Consider the following 23,293-nt stretch of genomic DNA (forward strand, 5'->3'; position numbering starts at 1 on the left):
CCCACCAGCCACGGAGGCGTGTCTGGGATGGAATTCTAAACCTGCACCCGCAAACGGCACCAGCACTGCCCAGCCCCGGCTTACGTCAGTATTTACGGCCAGGTGCAGATTTCTGCACATCATTACCGTATCTCCTGACAAGATACACTTGAGCTGAGATACAGCCAGATGAGCCGAAAGAAAACAGCAAGTTTTCTCCGGGAACCAAGTTTGCAAAAGTAAGGAAGGCCGTCACCAAAGACACGAGTGAACCAATGACACAGGTGTGCCTGGGGTGGGCTGGTGGCCAGGAAGCGCCACTAGTGGGTCTGCCCTCCATGGGCTGACTCTGGTCTTGGGGCCGCATCAGAACCAAAATGAGGACAGTTCATGAAGGAAACCTCGAGGCCATGGAATGGGGGTTTCTCTCCCTCATCAATGATTCTAGGGAGCTCCAAGTGCATGTTCAGAAACATCCTGGGGCTTGCACAACCCCCTCTGATAGACATAGCTTGTCTGCACAGTGCTTTACAAACGAGGGTCCAATAGGGAGACATACAATTGTTATTATAAATATTTTCCTATGTTGTCTGTGAGCAGAGGAGGGCCCCATGAGGCAGCCTGAAGGTCCTCGGTATGGCTTCCGAATTCTGTACTGCTAGACTCTGTCTCGCGGAGCTTTCTGGAAGAAATGCTCTATATCTATGCTAATACGGTTATCACACACTTGAAATGTGGTTAGTGCAAATGGGGAACTGAGGTTTTAATTTTATTTCATCGCATTGATTTAGATTCTGACATAAATGGTCACACATGGCTGGTGGCTCCTTAAGTGGACAGCAGCGGGGAAGGCTGGTGCGGGGGGCAGGGCTCTGGGTCTCCTCCTCGCTCTGACTCCAAAAGATCTACCTGCTCTTTTCAACTGGAAGAACAATGTCCCCCTCGTTAAAGAAAAAACTAAGACTGGCTGATGTCCTCCACAGAGGGCCCTGTTGTCCTCAACAGAGGGCTCTGCGGTCAAAGGCTTGGAGCAAGGAGCCTGTGTTTCTGAGCCCCTGTTTTCTCTCTGCAAAGTGGAGCAGAGCATCTCTACCCTCAGAGGGAGTGAAGAGAAGTTATATAAGTAAGACGTGAGCACAAGTCTGGCACGAAACAAATGCTCAAAACACACGGACGTGGTCAGCTGAGTTCACATTTTATGGCAGTGCTCATGGTATTTGCCACAACATTCTACGCATGCTCTGTGACCTATTATCTCATCCCACTGGCTGTGCCACCGCCATCCCGATTGCCAGATGAGGAAACTGAGTCACCAAGCGATCAGGGGACGCAAAGCTACCACCCAGCTTATAGGGGTCACTGCTGCATCTGGACTTCCACAGTCTGATGCCAGTGGCCACAGACATGACCGCTGTGACCATGATGTCTATGACGCTTATGGGGGTAAACAAAGGCAACTCTGTCTATTGCTTATGAAATTCAGACTGGGGGTTACAGCTCTCAGTCAAGCCCAGTGAAATGGAAGAAGAAGGCAGGATGAGAGCAAAGCCTCTGGGTTTGAAGAGCTTTGATGGGTCATTCAGCTTCATTTGTCTGCTTCCCAACAGGTGCACGGCCCTGGGAGGTCCAGAGGCACCCCTGAAGAGACCTTCTCTTGCCCCCAACACATCCTATGCCTGCCTTCAAGAGACCTTTAGGCATAGACAGCCATAGCTTCTTGTTGAGGGTAAGGAAGATAAATGAAAGTCCCACGTAGACCACAGGCATCCAGGGGCCCGGAGCTGAGCTCGCGGGAGACAGGGATGCTTCGGGCTGCAGTGCGGAAATAGGCAGCCCACCCCCAACCCGGTTTGCAGCACCCCAGATGAAAGAGGGCCCTGCAGGAGAGGGAGCCTCGGAGCTCACAGCAGTCAGCTGGAAGCTCAGGGCTCCCAGGTAAGGAAGCCGGTTCTGCTTCTCTGCTCCAGGTTTCCTGCTCCTGCTTTTCAAGAGGACACCGTCTTTGTCCCCACCTTCCCAGCTCCTGCCCATGTCCCATGGCTGTCACTGGCTGAAAGCTTCTCCCACGGGCCAGGAGAGGCTCAAAGGAGGGGGTGTGAGAGCAGTGATGGGGACAGAGCACCTACCCGGCCCCCTTCTCTGTCTCCACTCCCCACAGAAGGGGGACTCTCCTCTCCGAACATCCATGACAAATGAGAGGACACCTCAGCTCCCCCGCCTCAGGGCTGGGACAGAACCAGAGACCGAATGGAAGCCATGCCCTGCTGTGCTGTGCCAGGGACAAGACCTGCCTACAGCCCCCGGCGGGTGCCCTGGAGGTGCCGTGGGTGCCGTCACACTCCCTGCCACCTGTCATGGGCAGTCTTCAAGGAAAGCGAATGATTAAAAACGACTGTAATTCAGCAGGAGAGAGGCAAATCAAATCTCCTGTCTGCAAATGTGCGGTGTGGAGAAGCCAAGAACAGAGGAATGGAGGAATCAGAGTCACAGGCGCCCCATGCGACGTTAACCCCGCGGTTTCCTGCCGGAGTTTTCAATAGCTCTCACGAGCTGCTCCCACTTTCCCCAGTGTCGGTCTGACCCTGTCACTTCAGTTGGTCTCTCGTGTACCTGTGTGATGGCCTGAAAGTTCACTCACAACCCCAAGGCGGTCTGAGGGTGAACCAGCCGTCCCCCTGCATGAGGGCCGGCCGGAGCCTTGAGTCCAGGCGTGGCCCCCTTCGGTGGAAAGGGACTTGTATCCTGGGGCAGCTTGACATTTCCTAATCAAAAGTTTCCGGTTTTAGCTCATCATCTCCTTATGCATGTTTTCAGATGCTCTCTGGGGGGTCTCAGCACATTTAAAGGCTAATTATATAGTTAATGTTAATTATTCATTCATTAACATTCAAGAAGCCTTTAACAAGACATTGACTTGTTCTGATGAATTAATGAAACTGGAGTGTGGACGGGCATGTGTGCATGCGTGTGTGTGTGTGTGTGTGTGCGCGTGCACACGCCTGTGTCTGTTTTGGAGTCTGTCTAAAGTGTTATTAAAATTAAATATCTGTTTGATGATAAGTGAACATAGTTTTTGAGGTCACATCAAAGCCTTGCGGAGAAGGGAACGGCCTCAGTTGGCAATTTAAACCAATCAGCACGATGGGGCAACACCGGAGGGGGCTCGGGTCACTCTGCCAGCTCCGTGAAGGAGGCCCGGTCCTTGTACCTCTGTGAGTTTTGGTTCTCTCAGCTTTAAGACGGGGAACTGACACCTCTCTCCCGCTGCGGGGGGGTGGCTGCTAGGTGGGTAAAGATGGAAGTGATGACATCATCACTCACAGAAGCCGGGACCCTGTAGACCTGCCACGAGGCCCCAGGTACAAGGCTGTTAAGGGGTGGAGGATATTCACTGGCCCAATAAGGGGTGCCACTGAGGCATGACAACCTTTGGAAGTGCCTGCCTGGGGAGGAGACCGCGTGCGCAGAGACCGTACCCGCCGCCAGCACAGGATGACCTAAGACTGGCTGTAGGAGAATGGCCTGGAGTCACATTTGGACTCCGAGTTTGTGGACACAGTTGTAAAATCATGGGTGAGGATGCGTTTTGGGCTTTTGTTTTTGTTTCACAAACACCATTAAGCTAAGCTAATTCTTTTTTTTTTTTTTTTTTTTTTATAATTTTTTTATTTTTCAGCATAACAGCACCCAGTGCTCCATGCAATCTGTGCCCTCCACAATACCCACCACCTGGTGCCCCAACCTCCCACCCCCCACCCCTTCAAAATTCCCAGATCGTTTTTCAGAGTCCATAGTCTCTCATGGTTCACCTCCCCTTCCAATTTCCCTCAACTCCCCTCTCCATCTCCCCTTGTCCTCCATGCTATTTGTTATGCTCCACAAATAAGTGAAACCATATGATAATTGACTCTCTCTTAAGCTAAGCTAATTCTTAAATCGATGTCTCCCATGGCCTAAATAGTTTCCGGCATTCTTTGGAAACCGTTTTCACTGGGATCGATTCCTTCGTATTTAAATTTTATAAGGATCTGACTCACTGATCAGCATCGGGGCCACAATAAAATTTACTAATTGATAGCTGCTGCCATTCGGAGTTTCTTGCGTGGTTATTATTTCCACCACGTTCCGTTCTCCTCAATCAGAACGGTGTAGAGACCCCAGTTGGCTGAGGAAGACTGGGGTCACCTATGGATTTTTAGTCAATCACCAGTTTCCCCCCGTGTGCTTTTAACTGTTGTCAGTTTAATTTGCATTGATCACGTACACTGCTAATAGTCGCTGTGAACTGGGTTTAGAAAAGACCGATCCTTGGGGTGCCTGAGTGGCTCAGTGGGTTAGGGCCTCTGCTTTTGGCTCAGGTCATGATCTCGGGGTCCTGGGATCGAGCCCCACATCGGGCTCTCTGTTCAGCAGGGAGCCTGCTTCCTCCTCTCTCTCTGCCTGCCTCTCTGCCTACTTGTGATTTCTCTCTGTCAAATAAATAAATAAAAATATTAAAAAAAAAAAGAAAAAAAAAAAAGAAAGTGGCTAACTGGGCCGTGTGATGGGGATGTTCATATTTATTATTTTAACTTGTGGCTCAAAAAAGGGTTCCCAGAGCACGTGTGACCCAGACAAGCTCCTTACTCTCTGCGTGCCTGATTCTTCCTTTGTTAATGGGGGAAATCATCACAGTCATTGTCTCCTAGGGTTGCTGTGAGATTTAAATAATGCAGACACAACATTTGGGACACTACCTGGCATGTAGGTAAGCGCCCCATAAATGTTATCTGTTAGTTAGAAATACCTCACTTAGTTCCCAAAGCAATTCACGTAGTTTTTCCCAACTGCGACACAATGAGGTTTAAACATACGGATAAAGCAGTCTGAGTTAAGGGAATTCAGAGGTGGGCTCCAGGCTAAGGCCGTAGGGAAAGTCAGGAAGCAGACAGTCAGGACGTACGCTCTCCCCTGCAGCTGCTAACAGAGGATGCTACACTGAGCTCTGAAGCACGGCGTAGCTCGAGGAAAAAAGAAAACACCAAGTGGCTAAGAGGGACTGTGCTGTCCACCAGATAAAAACATACCTTCAAGTGGAGGAAAGATATGCTGTTCAGGGCACAGATGTCTGAGAGATGGCGGAGGACGGCGTTCTCAACAAATCGGTCTACGAAGATGGTATCAGCAAGCATTTTAAAATAGCTCTTTCCTGGAGGGGTTCCACCGCCAGCCCAAGGATAATGAAAATGCAGAGCAATGACAGTTAAATTAATTAATATTTCTCTCGCTCGGGGAAATCTCTCCCGGTCGTTTAAATGTGAAAACAGTCCAACGAAATGAGATCGGCTCAACCGAGGAAAGCAAGGCATGGATTCTGCACGCACCCCGATTTGGCACGCAAACTGTACAAACGGTCATTTCCCTGTACATTACTCCTGTACATTTCCCCAGGAGGAAATGCAGTGGGGTGCTCAGAACAAAATTTTTTTCCTGAGGATTGCAAGTGGTCCTCATGTTCTAGAACATCTGCTACTGGGGCACCTGGGTGGCTAAGTCAGTTAAGGGTCTGCTTTCGGCTCAGGTCCTGATGTCAGGGGCCTGGGATCGAGCCCCACCTTCGGCTCCCTGCTCGGCGGGGAGTCTGCTTTTTTCTCTCTCCCTCCCCATTCTCATGTTCTCTCTTTCAAATAAATAATAAATAAAAATTTTTTAAAAAGATTATTTAAAAAAAAGAAAACATTTGTTACACGTACCAGGATAAAAAGGAGACCATCTCATCATCTGGCAATATTTCTGATAACATTTTGGTGTACTTTATTATTTTTTTTTAAAGATTTTATTTATTTATTTATTTGACAGAGAGAGATCACAAGTAGGCAGAGAGGCAGGCAGAGAGAGAGAGAGAGGGAAGCAGGCTTCCTGCTAAGCAGAGAGCCCGATGTGGGACTCGATCCCAGGACCCTGAGATCATGACCCGAGCCGAAGGCAGCGGCTTAACCCACTGAGCCACCCAGGCGCCCGGTATACTTTATTTTTGTCTCCTTTTTCTCTCTCTCTGTCCTTCTCTCTCCATCTCTGGGTTTCCAGAATTGGGACCCCATTTTAACCACCCCCATTCTTTCCTATTTTTGACGCTTTATGATTGGCTTTGAAAATCCACTAGTATAGTTTTAATCGAGTTTAAAAAAGAAAAAATTGCAGGGAGCTTGGGTGGCTCAGTGGGTTAAGCCTCTGCCTTCGGCTCAGGTCATGATCTCAGGGTCCTGGGATCGAGCCCCGCATTGGGCTGTCTGCTCAGCAGGGAGCCTGCTTCCTCCTCTCTCTCTGCCTGCCTCTCTGCCTACTTGAGATCTCTGTCTCTGTGTCAAATTAAAAAAAAAAAAATCTTAAAAAAAAAAAAAGTAACTGCAGCCACACACAGAACACATATCCACTCCAAACACTGCCTGCGCTTTCCTGATTTTTTCTTAAGGAAAAAAGTCCCTCACTCTGATGTGGTAGTAATTACTTTTAAGCTTTATTTGCAGCGTGAGGGGGGTGGCTCTCAAAAGCAGGTCATGGTGGATCTGATTTTCTCTGGAGACGACGCTACCCCACTTAGGACAAGGTCTCATCACACCCTCACGTCTGTGCCTGCACTCGAACTCAGCAGCGGAAAATGAACCCTCTGGGTTTGATTCTGCTTGCCCCATAAAATGCGGTGAAGGAAACATGCCCACAAGGCATCCTGGGAAAAGCATGCTCTGCGTAGCAGCTAACCGTCAGGGACGATCCTTATGCCTTCCCAGTCTACTTCTGCCTTGGCCATCTCCGCATCTCTGGACCAGTTTCTTTTGAGGATGCCGTGACCTCGTCAGCTCTCAGATAGTCGCGTGATACACAGACAGTATACAGCAGATGCATATTATATGCAGTATTAAATATGCACGCGCGCGCGCGCACACACACATATAATTTCAGTCTCCAATTCTTCCTTGAGCTCTAACCACTTACGCCCGACCACCTAGCTAGCATTGCCAAGTGGGGAACCAAACCCACTGATAATTCCTAATAATTCTACAATGTAGTCAAATAGCCTTTTGAGTAATTTAGTTAAAGTGCAGGTTCTTCATCTCTTAAAAGAGAGAATAATGATACCTAGCACTTTAGTGTACCGCAAGGAGGGGCGCCTGGGGGGCTCAGTCGGTTGAGCATCGGACTGTAAATTTCAGCTCAGGTCATGATCTTAGGGTCCTGGGATCGAGCCCTGCATCAGCCTCTGTGCTCAGCGTGGAGTCTGCTTGGGCTTCTCTCTCCCCCTGTCCCTCCCACTTGTGCGTGCTCTCTCTCTCTCAAATAAAGAGATCTTTAAAAAAGAGAGAGTGTCGTGAGGATTAAATGAGATTATGCACATGAAGCCCTTGGGGCCCATCTCACAGACCGTTAGGTTTCAATCAGTGCAGAGATGAGAAGGGTCTACGAGGACACGGTCCCAAAGGCACTTCCAACTGAATGAACATGCCCAGACTTTCTTCCATGCCTCCGCTCCTTCTGTGCCTTCCTCCCGAAACGCCCTTCCTCTTCCCTGTCCTATCTGCTCCAGACGGAACACCACCTCGCCATATGCAACTACGGAGCCTCTTAAAAACCACAGACGAGGGGTCTTATGCTGACGCCAGGGAGCTAGCGGCGCCAGGATGGTGCTCCTGGAGAGCGAGCAGTTCCTCACGGAGCTGACCAGACTGTTTCAGAAGTGCCGGTTGTAGGGCAGCGTGTTCATTACCCTGAAGAAGTATGATGGTCGAACTAAACCCATTCCAAGGAAGGGTTCTGTAGAAGGCTTTGAGCCCTCAGACAACAAGTGTCTGTTAAGAGCTACTGATGGGAAAAAGAAGATCAGCACTGTGGTGAGCTCCAAAGAAGTGAACAAGTTTCAGTTGGCTTACTCAAATCTATTGAGAGCTAACATGGATGGGCTGAAGAAGAGGGACAAAAAGAGCAAGAGTAAGAAGAGCAAAGCAGCACAGTGAAGGGCACCAGATATCCATCTTTCACCAACTAACCACCGAATTACTATTTTTTCTTTGGTTTTTACTTTTGGCCACAAATCTGGGTTTCTGGTTCCCCCATAATAACTTTTCATGTGAGATGAATGTCATTTTGGATGGAAGAAAGGCTGCAGTGTTTACAGGATAGTTGTAAGAAGCCAAGTTTATTTGAGAATTGGCTGATTGGTCTTTGTTGTATGGTTGTGTATCCTGGGATTATAAAGTCTCTGTAGCCATCTATGTGAAGAACAATGGATCATTAAACCTGTATTTATCTGCACTGAAAAAAAAAAAAAAAAAAAAACCCACAGACGACCTGTATCTGGGGCACCAGACACAGACGCTGTGCTCTGGAATAGGGGTTCAGCACCCCCGGCACCACAAATGCAGTTCTGAAACACGCAAGCAGCTGTGACTGCTCCCCTGGGTTTGTTTTACAGACCTTGAGCACAATGCAAGCCTTGTAGCACATGGCTAAGGGTCACAAGGCAACCCTCCCTCCCAGTTCTTCTTTCTGACTCCTCCGTGTTAGGGAAGCCGACAGATGCCCCCCAGTTTCCCAGCACTGTTCGGCTGGGGGACCCAGAGGCCGAGGGCTAAAGGTGGATGCCTCTGAAGGAAGTTAGGATGTTCCATAAACTTATATGCAAATAACTGTACATGAACATCAGTTAAACATAAACCATCCCCCTGTGTCTTGAAATATGAGGCTTGCAGGAGTCCTGGGGATGTTGACTGTTTAATTCAAATTTGGCATAAGCACTTTGCTTGCACTTTTGCCCACTTGCCAAAACCGCTCGCAGAACATCAGCTTCTGATGACGGAACATTTGTAGATTTTATTTTTTTTTAAAGATTGATTTATTTATTTGACAGACAGAGATCACAAGTAGGCAGAGAGGCAGGCAGAGAGAGAGGAAGGGAAGCAGGCTCTCCGCTGAGCAGAGAGCCCGATGCGGAACTTGATCCCAGGACCCTGAGATCATGACCTGAGCCGAAGTCAGAGGCTTTAACCCCCTGAGCCACCCAGGCACCCCCATTTGTAGATTTAAATCTGCCTCCACTCATCTCAGCTTTGGCTCTGTCTTCTAGAGCAGATGTTCTCAAAAGTGGATTACTGCCCCCTAAGAATCACCTGAAGATTCCCCTGGCCTCTGCCCCTGGAGATTGAGGATCTGGTGGCTCAGGAACCCACATTCTCATTAGCACACCCACTGACTGAGGCTCAGGCCACATTCCTGAGAAACCCTGGTCTAGAAAGCCACAGTCATGAACCACTCATCTGTCTTTGGCCCAGGAGAGCCCCGCAGGTCCCAACAGACTTGTTCCTGAAAAGTCCTATCTCTGTCGACCATCTCACGTCAAACTTTGTTTTCTCACTGATTGGCCTGATCATTTCTGGGATGGTTCCTCTTCATTTATCTTCAATTTCAAGAAACAATGAAACTGCACTTGGTTTCAAGTTTCTCTCTACTTAATGCTCTTAGGACAATTATGAATCCCAGAAACAAGCGACATGGTCGTATTGACTGGTCTACTTCTTATGTGTTGTCTCAAGAAAATGTGTTTAGGGAACGAACTCCTTTAGAACAGTGGTTCTCAAAGTTCAGCATGTATCGAAATCACCAAGAGCAGGAGGATGCTTGTGAAAATGCAGATAACAAGTGACCATGTGATTCCGGTGGAGGTGGCTCCCTAGCAAGGCTTGGAGACCCCGCACCTTTCGAGAGTTATTCTACATTCTTTCTGCACGAGGGACAATGTTTCTGTACATGGCTTGTCTGGGTTTTATATCTCTGGAAAGTTCTAAATGAAGTGTTCAAGTGTTCGACACAGATAAGAGAATATCAGAACCATTTCAGAGACCAAAGGATTCACTGTGTTTGCTTTTTAGCTGGGGAACTGAGACTCAGAGACATGATGTGACTGACCAAGGTCATGGCTAGCTAATGATAGAACCCAGATGGAGACCAAGCTGGGACTCTTGCTCATAATCCAAGGCCTCTCTTGGGTCAGGCCCTTCCAGGCTCCATAAAGGGGCCTCCACATCCAATGACCCTGGTGTACACACCCAAGTCTTCATAGAGCAGCAGATGTCACAGACCTCTGTGCAACCAGGTGGGACCCAGCCACTGAGCTACATGTTCTGGGTTTTCTAAGCCAGGGCTTGCTGGATTTTAGGGTCCTGGGGGCCCCATAAAGGGAATGTCCTCAAGTTTAACAATTCAGGGGAGCATAGGCCTCCTCTCTCTACCTTCCAGAGCTGCTGTGGTGAAGGAGGGGAATGACTATATTTTTAAAGCTGGGTAGTGGGTACATGAGGAGTTCATTTTGTTATTATCCCTCCTTCAACAGTATATCCCCATGATATTTACTCTTGTGAAATTATTTTCTACTATGCATCATATTCTAAAATGACCTATTTCATGATGAAAAATGTAAAAAGGAACTATACTCAAGGAACTACGACACACTCATGAAAGAAACTGAAGATGACACAAAATGATGGAAAACATTCCATGCTCATGGATTGGAAGAATAAACATTGTTAAAATGTCTATGCTGCCCAGAACAATCTATACTTTCAACAGCTTCCCAATCAAATACCATCAGCATTCTTCAAAGAGCCAGAAGAAAGCAATCCTAAAATTTGTATGGAACCAGAAAAGATCCCAAATGTTGAAAAAGAAACACAAAGCTGGGGGCATCATGTTGCCTGATTTCAAGCTTTATTACAAAGCTGTGATCACCAAGACAGCATGGTACTGGCATAAAAACAGACACATAGACCAGTGGAACAGAGAAGAGTCCAGATATGGACCCTCAATGCTATGGTCAAATAATCTTTGACAGAGCAGGAAAAAATGTACAATGGAAAAAAGACAGTTTCTTCAATAAATGGTGCTGGGAAAATTGGACAGCTATGTGTAGAAGAATGAAACCCGACCATTCTCTTACACCACACACAAAGATAAACTTGAAATGGATAAAAGACCTCAATATGAGGCAGGAATCTATCCATATCCTAGAGGAGAACACAGGCAGTCACCTCTTCGACATTGGCCATGGCAACTTCTTTCAAGACACGTCTCCAAAGGTGAAGGAAACAAAAGCGAATATGAACTTTGGGGACTTCCTCAAGATCAAAAGTTTCTGCACAGCAAAGGAAACAGTCAACGAAACAAAGAGGCAACCCACAGAATGGGAGAAGATATTCGCAAATGATACTACAAAGGCCTGATAATCCAAGACCTATAAAGAACTTCTCAAACTCAACACATACAAAACAGATACTTAAATCAAAAAGTGGGCAGAAGAAATGAAGAGACAGTTGTCCAATGAAGACATACAAATGACTGACAGGCACATGTAAAAATGCTCATCATCATTAGCCATCAAGGAAATCAAAATCAAAACCACATTGAGACACCACCCTACACCAGTTTGAATGGCCAAAATTAACAAGGCAGGGAGCAACAAATGTTGGAGAGGATGTGGAGAAAGGGGAACCCTCTTATACTGTTGGTGGGAATGCAAGTTGGTGAAGCCACTTAAACAGTGTGGAGATTCCTCAAAAAACTAAAAATAGAGCTACCCTATGATCCAACAATTGCACTACTGGGTATTTACCCCAAAGATACAGATGTAGTGAAAAGAAGGGCTATATGTACCCCCAATGTTCATAGTAGCAATGTTCACAATAGCCAAACTATGGAAAGGCCCAAGATGCCCTTCAGATGAATGAATAAAGAAGATGTGGTTCATATATACAATGGAATATTACTCAGCCATCAAAAAGGATGAATACCCACCATTTGCATTGACATGGATGGGACCAGAGGAGATTATGCTGAGTGAAATAAGTCAAGCAGAGAAAGTCAATTATCATATGGTTTCACTTACTTGTGGAGCATAAGGAATAACATGAAGGACATTAGGAGAAGGAAAGGAAAAGTGAAGAGGGGAGAATCAGAGGGGGGGACGAACCATGAGAGACTATGGACTCCGAGAAATAAACTGAGGGTTTTAGAGGAGAGGGGGTTGGGGGATGGGCGAGCCTGGTGATGGGTCTTAAGGAGGGCACAGATTACATGGAGCACTGGGTGTTATATGCAAACAATGAATCTTGGAACACTACATCAAAACCTAATAATGTATTGTATGGTGACTAACACATACAATAAAAAAACGTAAAACGGAAATGAGATGTGAGAAGGAAGGAAAAGATCAGAAGCAAGACGACAAGAGATGACATGACTTGAAGGACAGAAATCTTGGAGGAGGAGGAGCAGACATGACCCACATGGAGTTGGTTGGATCTTGGGATGGTTCTGTGTTGACATCTCGTCTCTCATAATCCCTCGAGGGGTTCGAATCCTAGCTCATGCTATCCCCCAAGATAGCGTCCAAGCATGAAAAATAACTTTCTGCCTTTGGAGTGGAGAAGGGCTCAGAATGCAGAAGACTTAAAAAAAGATTGATAAATCTGACTGTTAAAACAAAACAAAAAAAAAACAACTCAGCATGGGAAAACAAACACCATCTGGAAGCTCAAAAGATAAGAAAGGTGGGAACACCATTGGTAACCATACCATAAACAATGGGTTTATTTCTCCAATCTGTAAATTAGTAAGAAAAAGACCAACAGACTAACAGAAAAAAAAATAATGAATGTTTTCAAAAACAGGAACTGCAGAAGGCTTTTAATTACGCCCTGACTGATCTGGAGGGACACAGGATACTCAGGAAATGTGGCCAACTGTGGGGGGTACAAGATAGGAGAGAAACAGTGTGGCAGGAAGGTTCTTCCCTGTTTATCTTTTTCTACAATACCTTTTGATTTTGAATTATGTAAATGTGCTCTCTGTTCAAAATTTAATTTAATTAATTTAAATAGTTATCTAAGCAGAGCTCGTTAAAGCAGTAAGTGGTTTTCCCAACCTCAACTCCGTCGAAATGGAACCTCCCGGAAAGAGCATGGCCATGTCCTCACCCTTCTGGGTGCGCAGAGCTCTTTCTTTCATTCTTTTATTTATTTTTTTTTTTTTAAGATTTTATTTATTTGAGAGAGAGAGAGAGAGAGCACCAGCAGGGAGAGAAGCAGATGGAGAAGCAGACTCATTGGGCTCCCTGCTGAACAGGGAGCCCAATGAGAGACTTGATCCCAGGACTCTGGGATCATGACCTGAGCTGAAGGCAGACACTTTACCAACTAAGCCACAGAGGCATCTGCAGAGTTCTTTCTTTAAAAAAGACTCCTACCCCTCTAGCTCTAGTTTCTGAGCTTAATGTAACAGGACAAAACGTCCCCTACACAGAAGACTGCGTATAGGGCAGACCCACCATCTGCCCAAGTTTGCTGGGATGGATGTCATAATTATTACATGGTTTCCCGAAAACAATTTGTACAATTTATGACCAGGAACTGTTTCCATTCCTCTGTTCCTTTTTGTTCGCATTGTTTAAAAAAAAAAAAATGGGAAAAGAAAGAAAACAACGCATTTTGTGTGCTGGGTGACAGATGGATGGAGAGGGGGCGAGCCAGGCTCCACCCGCTGTTTCTAACCACTGTCATCCATGTTTGCATTCACCGCCTGTCCCGAGCGACAGTGTATGTTGATGAAAAGACCACGGCAGAAAGAAACAAACAAAACCCATAAGTGGGGCTCAGCTGGAAAGTCGTCGGAATTTTCTGGTATCTCGTAAAATCGAACATACGCGCATCTGTAGCTTGGCGAGTCCTGTCTCAGGTACACACTGAGAACAACGTGCCCCCTCGTGCAAGGACAGAGCTGGCAGAGAACACCCCTAGGAGCCCTCCTCGCCAGAGCCCCGGATGGGACACCACCCACACGTTCCCCAAGATGAGAAGAGCTGGATGGCTTTGGGGCCTGGCCCCATCCTGAAACTCCCTGCAGCGATGAGAAGGTGGGCCCGGGACAACACGCAACCGTGTCCCAAACAGACCTGCTCAGCTGAAAGAAGACAGAACAGAAAACGTCTGCTGTGATTTCACTGACACGTGAGAACAGCAGGCCGAAAGCATCCAGAGCTTTAGAAGCGAGACTGGCCCCTGGACAAGGGGGTGGTGGGCTTTCTGGGAACCGGCCAGGTCTTACGAATGGACCTGGATGGTCAGTTTGTGCCAAGTCCTCAGGCCCTCTACGCTACATGTGTATATTTTCTGCATTCGTGTTACGCTCGAATACGTTTTTAAAAATCACCCCAAGCCAGCGCGAGCGGAGTGTGGATAAGTCACGGGCTCAGCTTCTCAAATCCCTGCTGAGGTACTAAAGAGATTCCACACAGACTGAAGAGACAAAATGCCATCAGCCAAAGCTCCTGGACAGTGTGCAGGGAGGAGGCTTGAGGGTTTAGACGGAGGCCGTGTGCCCCACCGGACACGAGGGAGCAGCCCCAGTGGGCCTGCAGGACGGCCGAGAGGAAGAGGCCGCAGACCAAGCTCCAGGGGGGCTCAGGACAGTCACGGATCACTGCTCGAGAATCCCGATCACCCACGTGGCCCACGGAAATCCGTTTTCTGCCCTCGTGAAAGAATTTCATTCAGAAACAGACTTGTTTTGAGTGGAACCCTCCCCGAATCACACTTCGCACATCCCTGACATTCTGAAGCTCTAGGTACGAGTCCCATCTTACAGATGAGGCTGGGAACAAGGAGGCATCTGCCCCGAGTCAGAGAAACAGCAGCAGCGGGAGGGGAGCCACACTCCAGCTTTGCATCCTCAACTCCCGGCCTCGGTGCCGTCTTTTCTAGATGGCTCCTTATCTCGGGCGTGCAAGGCTCTGTGATGCCAACAGGTAGACGGGAACCTCAGCCATAGCTTTTGAGAGAACGAGTTCACACTGCTTTTCTCTCCCCGTCTCCTCTCTTCTCTGTCAATGCGATACTATCGGCTTTCGCGCCAAGCTGCACCCCAAAAACTCCTACCGCAAACCAGATAAGAACCCATAGCTCTTCCCTTTCAGCACAGTCAAGAAGCTCACACACTCTTGAGATCGCTCTCTTTGGATGAAATCTCCCACGGGGTCGGCCCCAGCTCTTAATCGCTTTAAGAAAACCCTCTGGTTCTCTGCATTTCAAAGCGTCCTGGCTTTGCTTTTCCTTAACACAACTCCGACGGAAGCCAGGGATACTTATCAGGTGCACAAAAGCAGCCCTCCACTGGGGTTCATCTTCACCGCAGCTGCTTTCCAGAAAACACAGAGCTGAGGGCAAATAAACACCAAGACGGAGAGAGTCATTTTCGTGTGAGGTTTACGGGCTGGTAGGCCTGCGGAGGGAGGAAAAAAAAAAAAAAAAAAAGGAAAAAAAAAAGCAACCCATCACATCCTTACCCTGTTTTCAAGCTGACCAAGGCATCCTCCACTCCCTTCTGATTGAATTTGGTCATGTACTGATGCATGTAGGGGTAGTTATTACGAATGTTTCTCTCAGTACTGCCGTTAGGCACCGTGCCAAATCGGAAAGGTGGGGAATAGTCGTGAGGTCTCTGAAACTGGAGAGAGAAAGAGGGAGACAGACGGACAGACAGACAGGGCAGAGACAGAGAGAGAAGAAGTCAGCCACCATTCTGTGTTGTGTCAGAGGTCAACATACGCATGACTTACAACATCCGCACGGGACGGCTGAACAAACCGAGAATTTCTGGGCTTCCTTTTTTATTTAATCACTCCTGCCACTGGCCTGCGAGCTCTAGGAGGTCAGGAACAGCATCTGTCTCGTTCCCGCCTGTCCCCCAGTGCCCAGCAATGGGCCGGACTGGGTGTGCTAGAGACATCTGTTGGATCAACTTTTTCGACCCCGTTATAGAGCTAGCCTTGTGGTGGGCACGCGGGCCATACTCAGGAGAACACCAAGTGGGCTAGAATGAAGGTATTGCTTTACTCGGTTCGTTTATCTATCTTCTAGTGAGATTTTCTGCTTTCCCCACCAATCGCTCCCTTCTCTGAATCCCACTGACAAGTGCCGTCACCTCCCCCAGGAAATGATGAGCAATGGAACGTATCACCCCAAAATATGCGTCCTTGGCATAAGAGGCTGGCTTCTTTGGCTGGCTATTTTTAAGAAATAGCAGACACAAAAGAAGCTCTGGAGAGACGTTAACCCTTCCGTAAGACGCATTTACACGGATAAGGGAAAGCTCTACCTAGAAGGAGGTCTTCCCCTCAGCGCCCGGAAAAGGAAGAGGATTTGAACTGTAGAAACTCTTAACCAGTGTTGAAGGCACCAACTTAAATCTGCCTGATAACCTCACCCTTGTTTAACTGTGCTTTTCCTGACAACCTCCCATCCCTGGCCTCCCCACCCGGGCTTCCAGCATCGCTCTTTTGTGGTTAGCTGGAGAGGCCGTTCAAGCTGGGGGCTTGGGCCACTTCAGGGAGGTACTCGGTTTTCCTGGGCATGTCCCATGTCTACGGAAGGTATCCATGCTATTCAACTTGTGTTTGTTTTTCTCCTGTTAATATGTCCTTTATTACAGAGGAGTCTCAGCCAAGAACCTACAAGGGTAGAGGGAAAATTACCTTTCCTCCCCTACAAGCTTGCCATTCATTCGTTCTCCACTCACCCATTCATTCACACACGCACGCATCCTAGACTTATTGGGGGCCTGATCTATTCCAGGCACGATGACAGGCTCCATGAACATTTCTGGAGCTGAAGTTCCTCCTAACCATTAGCCTCCCGGTGATGCCCACGTCTTGCTTGGCTCTCAGGCCTCCAGAAAGGTTGGATGTCCATATTCTGCTTCTCTTCCCTCATTAGCGGATACCATCTGTTCACGACATCAGTATTTGGGGCAACCCAACCAGATTTGGAGTCAAGAGTCCTAGGTCTGAGTCCCAGACACAGAAATAAAATCTCGCGTCAGCACAGGGAAATAGGTACAAGTGTGAGCTCAGGTTCAGAGGTTAAAAAATTGGGTTCTGTCATTAACAAACTGCGGGACCTTGGATAAAGCACTTCACACTGTCCCCATTTGTTTCTTGTCCCTAGAGTGGAAAACATACCAGTCCTTCCCTTGCAGGGTCAACGGGAAGTTCTAAAATTATTATAATTTGTCAAGTAATTAAAATATGGCCTGCGACAGACTAAGCACTCAAAAATAGTTACTATTATTCTTTATTTTTACTATTAGCATGGGTAAAAAAGTAACCTGGGCTTCATTTTTCCATGACGTATGACATTCTGGTACTATAAAGGAATGATAACAATGGCCAGCCCTCTCCGAGGACTTGCTTGGGGCCAGCCATGTGCCAAGGACTTTAAAATGTTGGATCATTTCATCCTCATGATGAATCTGCCTGGTAGCTCATCTTGGAGGCTCCATTTTACAGATGAAGAAACTGAGGCTCAGAGAGATTAGCTGACCTGTTTAGGATCCCACTGCTTACAAGCAGCAGCCCAGAATCCAATCCTTCGTATGCCTGTCCTCACGAACTCTGTTGTTCCTCACAGACCGTCACTAGCAACCCCTCCTCTTTTAGAGGGAAGGGAAGGACACACCCAGCAAAGCCACGGCGGGACCAAGGCTGGGATCCACAGATGTCTCCGACTTGCAAGCCAGCCTGTCTTCCGTGCAGCTCAGAGCTGCTGGAGAAGGCGTCCGAGTTTACCCAAGTCAAAAGAACCGAAAACATCTTTCTTCCGTCCAGACTCACACTCCGCTTTACCGTTAATTAAAATTTCCAATTGAAAAACCGTGTCCCCTAAATCAGGCACGCCGCTGTGTAATACGCAGCCACCACCGCATTTGGGGAAAGTGGCCATACCCTGTCCAAATGAGACCCTGATGCTGGTGCCTTGCCTTGGGAGACTGTGTGTGTGTGTGTGTGTGTGTGCGTGCACACGCACCCACGTACGAACAGCAAAATGCTCTTTGCACTTAAAAGTGTGGCAGGCAGTGCCCCAACTCATCACCAAGCGGGGAGGGGGCACCGGCATGGGCTCGTTGGCATGGCAGCCACCGATTCTGGGGATTGCAGTAATGATGCGATTCGTAAATCCAGCTGTTAAGAGCAGCCACCAACCCTCCAGGGAGTGGACTATTGGACCCCTGGACCAGGCACCTTCCGCTCCAGTCCCCATCCGAGGCACGGAAGCCACGTAGCTCTTCAGGTTTCCTTCTGTCCCTGTTTCTCCACACAGTGATGGAGACGGATATTCGGCCTCAGGGATGAATTTCCGTGCGTCCCGGGCCTGGACTGGACCCTCCCTGCATGCAAAATCCAGCCCAAAACCGAGATCCAAGAACCTTTCCCATTATGTAAAGGCTGTCAAACTTTTTAAAGCAGGGCTCTCAGGGCACAGTCCACAGCCCAGGACACTCCTTCACGCCCACCCTCTCCACGCGCACACACGCACACACACACGTGGGCACCCCTGCGGGGCACTTCTCCTATGGGGGATCTATTCTAACGTCATCCGTTACGTTCTATTTTTTTTTTTTTTTAAATGGTCACAACCCCTGAATTATTTTCATGACTCACTCAAAAGCCAGGACCTACACGGTGAAAAACAGGGGCAAGTGCAGCTCATCTCTTAAATCCCGGGGCCTCCCACTGAGGACACAGTCCATGTACTTGACCGGAATGATTTCCAGCGCCACCTTCTCCCGGAGACATCCGTGTGCAAACAGAAAGAAACAAACGTGGGCTCAAGCAAAGGAAGGGGTGAGGCAGAGTGGTCCCCGGTCAGCCTGAGACCACAGAGCAATGTCATCACGATGCCTGGGGGCAGGAGAACTCCCTGGGACTTCTTGCTCTGAAGGCAAGCCCTTTAGGGTAGAGGAAGTAGAGATGCAAGATATGGGAAATGAAACGTTTAGGGAAAACATGGCAACTGACCAGGACATTGCTTCATTCCTTTAACACACCCAAACTATACACTCGTTAAAAATATCTGCCTTCTGTGGCTATAAATAAGGGGCCTTGGCACCTGGAAGCCCCGTGTCTCAGGTATGGTCTTCTCCCACGGGTGGTGGGCCGCACGCTTCTGGGGTTCAGCATGAAACAACTGGGGGCCCTTCGCAGGGAGGAGAGGTTCGGAGGCCTCTCTGTTCAGCCAGTGACCACCCAGCAGTCTGGACGCAGCGCTGAGAGACAGCCCAGCTCCACGGGGACACGTGCCAGGGCTCCTCTGCCAAGGAGACTCCTGGAAAACCCCCTTTTATCACCAAAGGCCAGCTAATGAAGAGGCTCCTGAGACCCCGGACGTGAGGAAGGGGCTCACCGGGCAGGGAGGCTGATCACGAAGGAGGAGGAGGAGGGCGATGAAGAGGAGGGAGGAAGAGGAAGGAGGACGAGCCCTTCTAATAGGATTATCCACCATGTGCCAGGCACAGGGTGGCGATTATTTCTAAGCCTCCTATCAACCTTGCCAGCGAGGTATTAATACGCGCCCCCACTCTCGTTAGGAAATTAAGCCTTGGGGATACAGACATACCGAAGGCCCCGTGACCATGTTGCAGCAAGTCAAGATCGGACCATAGGTTCACCGGACCCCGAAGACGACAGTTGCTCTTCCCACCACATTACGCTGCTTCCCAGGGATGGAGCTCCACTACCCTAGGGATCGCCAGCACGTTGGAAAGGTTCCCCACCAACATTTCAACTTTCCTTAAGTAATTCCTAGGGGAGCATCTACCCACGAATCTGCTTATTTATAATTGAAGCCAAGCTCATCTGAGCACTGTGGGCTTCAAAGGTGCTTTTCCCAGCAAGCACCGAGGCTGCAAAATGCTTGAAAAGCATCATAAACCCAAGTTGTTCCATAGGTAGTGGTGATTAAAAAAAGGGGGGGGGGGGAAGGGGAGGGAAGCCCACCGTGTATAGTATTAAAATAAATTGATTCAGTACAGATTTTTGTTTTGCAGACTTTCTTGGGATATCTGCTATTAATCTTCTGGGAGCATTTAGCTTATGTACTCCAAGAATTTTGCTGTTTATCTAATCGTATCAAGCATTTAATTAAGGGAGCTAGCCGCCTGCCGCTAACGCTCTGAGCTTGGAGGCCGAGCTGTGTCCCACGAGGATGTGGGATCTGTTCCTGGGTGTCTCCGAGTCAGGGAAGGTCAGTCAAATTATTAGTGCTTCTAATTAGTTTTCCCACAAGCAGTCATGTTATTTAGACCCAAAACTCTGTTTTCTCCCCTTGCCTTTGAACATGGCAACAAAGAGCAGCGTGGGCTACCAACTACTTTCTTGAGAAACCCTTTGCTGAGGACGCGGCCCCCACTGCTTCTGCAGGACCTCCAGCTGCTTATTTTGGCCTCCACGGTGTGACGGCGTCATGGCCCGGTGCTTTGTAGCCGTAGGGGACTCTAGGGGCTACAAGGCACGTTCACGATGGCTGTCTCCTATCGCGCTTGCTCCAGCCTCTTCTCCCAAATGTGGGGGGAGGGATGAGGTGGCGGGGCCCATGTAGCCCGCACGTGGCGGGTGGTGGAGGGGGACAGGGGGACGGGGACAGGAACAGAGCCTTCCTGACTTGATCTGCTGTCTCACAGGTGCCATGAGCTTTAGAAACTAACCCAGAGCCAAGGCTTGGGTGAACACCATATAGTAAGGAAGGGCTTCCGGAGAGATCTGGAAGGGAGCGTGGGGCAGGAGGTCAGGGATTGAGAGGAAGCCAACTGAGGGGTGATTTGGGGCAATGTCTCAGCTTCCACCTGATGCCGCAGGGAGCTCCAGAGAAAGTGTCCCTTGGGCGCCTGGACGCAATGGAGTCGCTGGGGTTTTGGGCCCACAGTGGTTGGCTCTTGGTTACAGGGAACGAAAGGACTGGGGGAAATCCAATCTCCAGGCCTTTACTGTTCCAGGACATCAAGGTCAACACCCTCTGAAGATCCCTGCTAGGAGCCTCTGTTAGCAAATGGGGGATGGGCACACAGAGCTGGAAAAGGGGACACCGGGAGAGCTGGATGGGGCACCCACAGTGTCCTCTACACCGCGCACTTCTCACTCAACATACAAGTATGTCCTGAGCAACCCACACGCCAACTAACTCTACCCTTAGCACCACCTCTAATCTCATCAGTCTCACCTCCTTTATAATACTGGTCCTGCCTGAGATGTTCTTCCCCATTTACGTTTACTTGCCTGTTGCTTATTACTTTCTACTAGAATTTAAGTTTCATGGGAGCATAAGCTCAGGCTGCAAAGTTCGCCGTAGTGGCTGGGAAGACCTCTCTCAGGAGGTGATATTCCCCCTCAGGCCTGAAAGTCAAGTAGGAGCCAGCCACAGATACTGGGGAAGAACAAGCAAGGCAGAGCCTGTGACCAGAGCAAGAATCCTGTGGTGGAAAGATGCTTGGATACTGAAGGAACGTGGTGGCGGGAGTGGGGGACGGGGCTCATGAGCAAGAAGGAGTGTACTCCTGGGGGGTGGGCCAGAGGATCCAGGGCTCGGCCGCCACCGGAAGCAGCCTGGCATTTACTAAAGCCGCAGTGCGAAGCCATCAGAGAGAGACCAACCCAGCCCCCGCCCCTCATCATCTCCCTGATGACAGGCCTTCTCTGCGCCTCTTTCAAGCACAGCATATGTCACAGAAAAGTGGTTAGGGCTTTTCATGGTTGATTTTCTATTCAGCAGTTTGTTGATGAATGCCAAAAGAATATACGTAGACTTATGTCAGCAAGACACGCTGGTGAGATTTTATAAAGAGAGACGATCACCCGCATACACGAGCCGGACAATCTCGGCCGAGCAGCAATCCCCACACTGCTGAGCTTAGCAAGTCAGAGTCTGTTTGCTGAACCCACAATTTCAATGGAAGGATGCACCCAGTTTACCTCTCTTCTTCCCCCATGCGCCTTTCTCAATAGCCACTCACAGCGCACCCCCCTCGCAGCACTACAGCGGAGAATGGAGACGGCAGGTGTGAGTCCTGCCATCTTGCTGATTTGGGGAGCACAGCCCTCATGTGGCGGGGGCTGGAGACACGCCTGAGTAAAAGGAGCCGGTGGTGAATGAAAAGCCCTCTCTGTTCCTTTTGTGTCCCCTGAGGAAATTCCAGGTGAGTCGAGGACGCAGACGGTGGAGCTGCCCAACCACCCGGGTCAAAAGGAGCTGTCAGTCTGGTCTCCGGATAGGCTAGGCCTTAGAGATGACTTTCGTTCATGTCATGGATGAGAAACCCAAGGCCTGGCAGGTCCTGGAGACTCGGCCAAAGCCAGAGAACAGGAAGGTGGCTACAGCCAAGAGCACCCTGCTTTCTCCCAAGTTGTCCCCCATCGAGGCTCGTCGTCTTCTCCACCATCACACGCTCCCTTGAAGGGAGAACCCTAGTCTGGGCCCTCCCACGAGTCACAGAGCTTTGGGAACCATCCCTGTCGTGATCCTGTAAATATGAGAAGGGACCCTTTGGCGGAAACAATGCTTCCTAACGAGATCTGGAATCTTTTAGCCCCATTCAGGGCTGAGCTTAAGGTTCTGTTTCTAAAATTCTTAGCAATATGTCATTTAAGTTCAGAGGCAAAAAAACCCAAAAACAAAACCCATCTGACTTTCGGCTTTAGAGTCAGCTGATGGGCTTGGATAATAGGAGCCCGCATCGCGCCCTTCTGAGGGGAGAGCAGGTAAGAGCCACCCCTCGGGCAGCGAGGAAAGCGAGGTGACCTTACCTTTTTGTCACTGAGGCCGGTCACTTGGTCCACGAATTCCTCCTGGATCATGAAAGCAGCCAGGTTGGCCGTGTAGCTGGCCAGGAAGATGACAGCGAAGAAGGCCCACACAGACACCATGATCTTGCTGGTGGTCCCTTTGGGGTTCTGCACAGGCACGGAGTTGTTGAACACCAGGCCCCAGAGGAGCCATATAGCTTTGCCAATCGTGAAAGAAGGCCCATGGGGTGCTGCCAATAACAGAAAGGACAGTATCGTCTCTGAAGGACAACATGGTGGCCACCCGCAGCCCTGCCGCAGGTCCAAAGATGGAACGGGTCTCTCATGCTTGCCCCCCATCACTGCCCAGAACCCCGGCCGCCCCAGCTCCCTTTATCTTCAACAATGAGCACTCCTCCCACATTTCTGGCCAGATTCTTGCCACGTTTCTTGAAAGAAGGGGAAATCAAAAATAAGCAAGAAAGGAGAAGCAAATGGCCATGTAAAATGTGGGTTTGGATGAGACGTTGCATTCGGGCCGGTTGTAAATTTGGATTCAATTTCCATTTGGGGGAACCAATCTCCTTTAATAGATAGAGCGCGCCTTACAAAAACGTGTGCGTGGGGGCGGCTTTGGTTCTCACCGGGTGATGTGTGGTATTCTAATCTGACTGTCCCTAGCAACTG

General features: G+C 49.0%; 1 protein-coding gene across 2 annotated transcripts in view; it reads right to left on the minus strand.

The window, feature by feature from the left end:
- Positions 1–23,293, minus strand: part of GRIN2A (glutamate ionotropic receptor NMDA type subunit 2A) — a 363,761-nt gene that overhangs the window by 37,078 nt on the left and 303,390 nt on the right. For both annotated transcript variants that reach the window (XM_047714300.1, XM_047714301.1), the window contains exons 10-11: positions 22,628–22,857; positions 15,341–15,501 (exon numbers count right to left, since the gene is read on the minus strand). In XM_047714300.1, coding sequence (XP_047570256.1) covers positions 15,341–15,501; positions 22,628–22,857 — 391 coding nt within the window. The remainder of the gene's footprint in view (positions 1–15,340; positions 15,502–22,627; positions 22,858–23,293) is intronic.

Source organism: Lutra lutra, chromosome 18 (assembly GCF_902655055.1).
Source record: "Lutra lutra chromosome 18, mLutLut1.2, whole genome shotgun sequence".
Classification (NCBI taxonomy): Eukaryota; Metazoa; Chordata; class Mammalia; order Carnivora; family Mustelidae; genus Lutra; species Lutra lutra.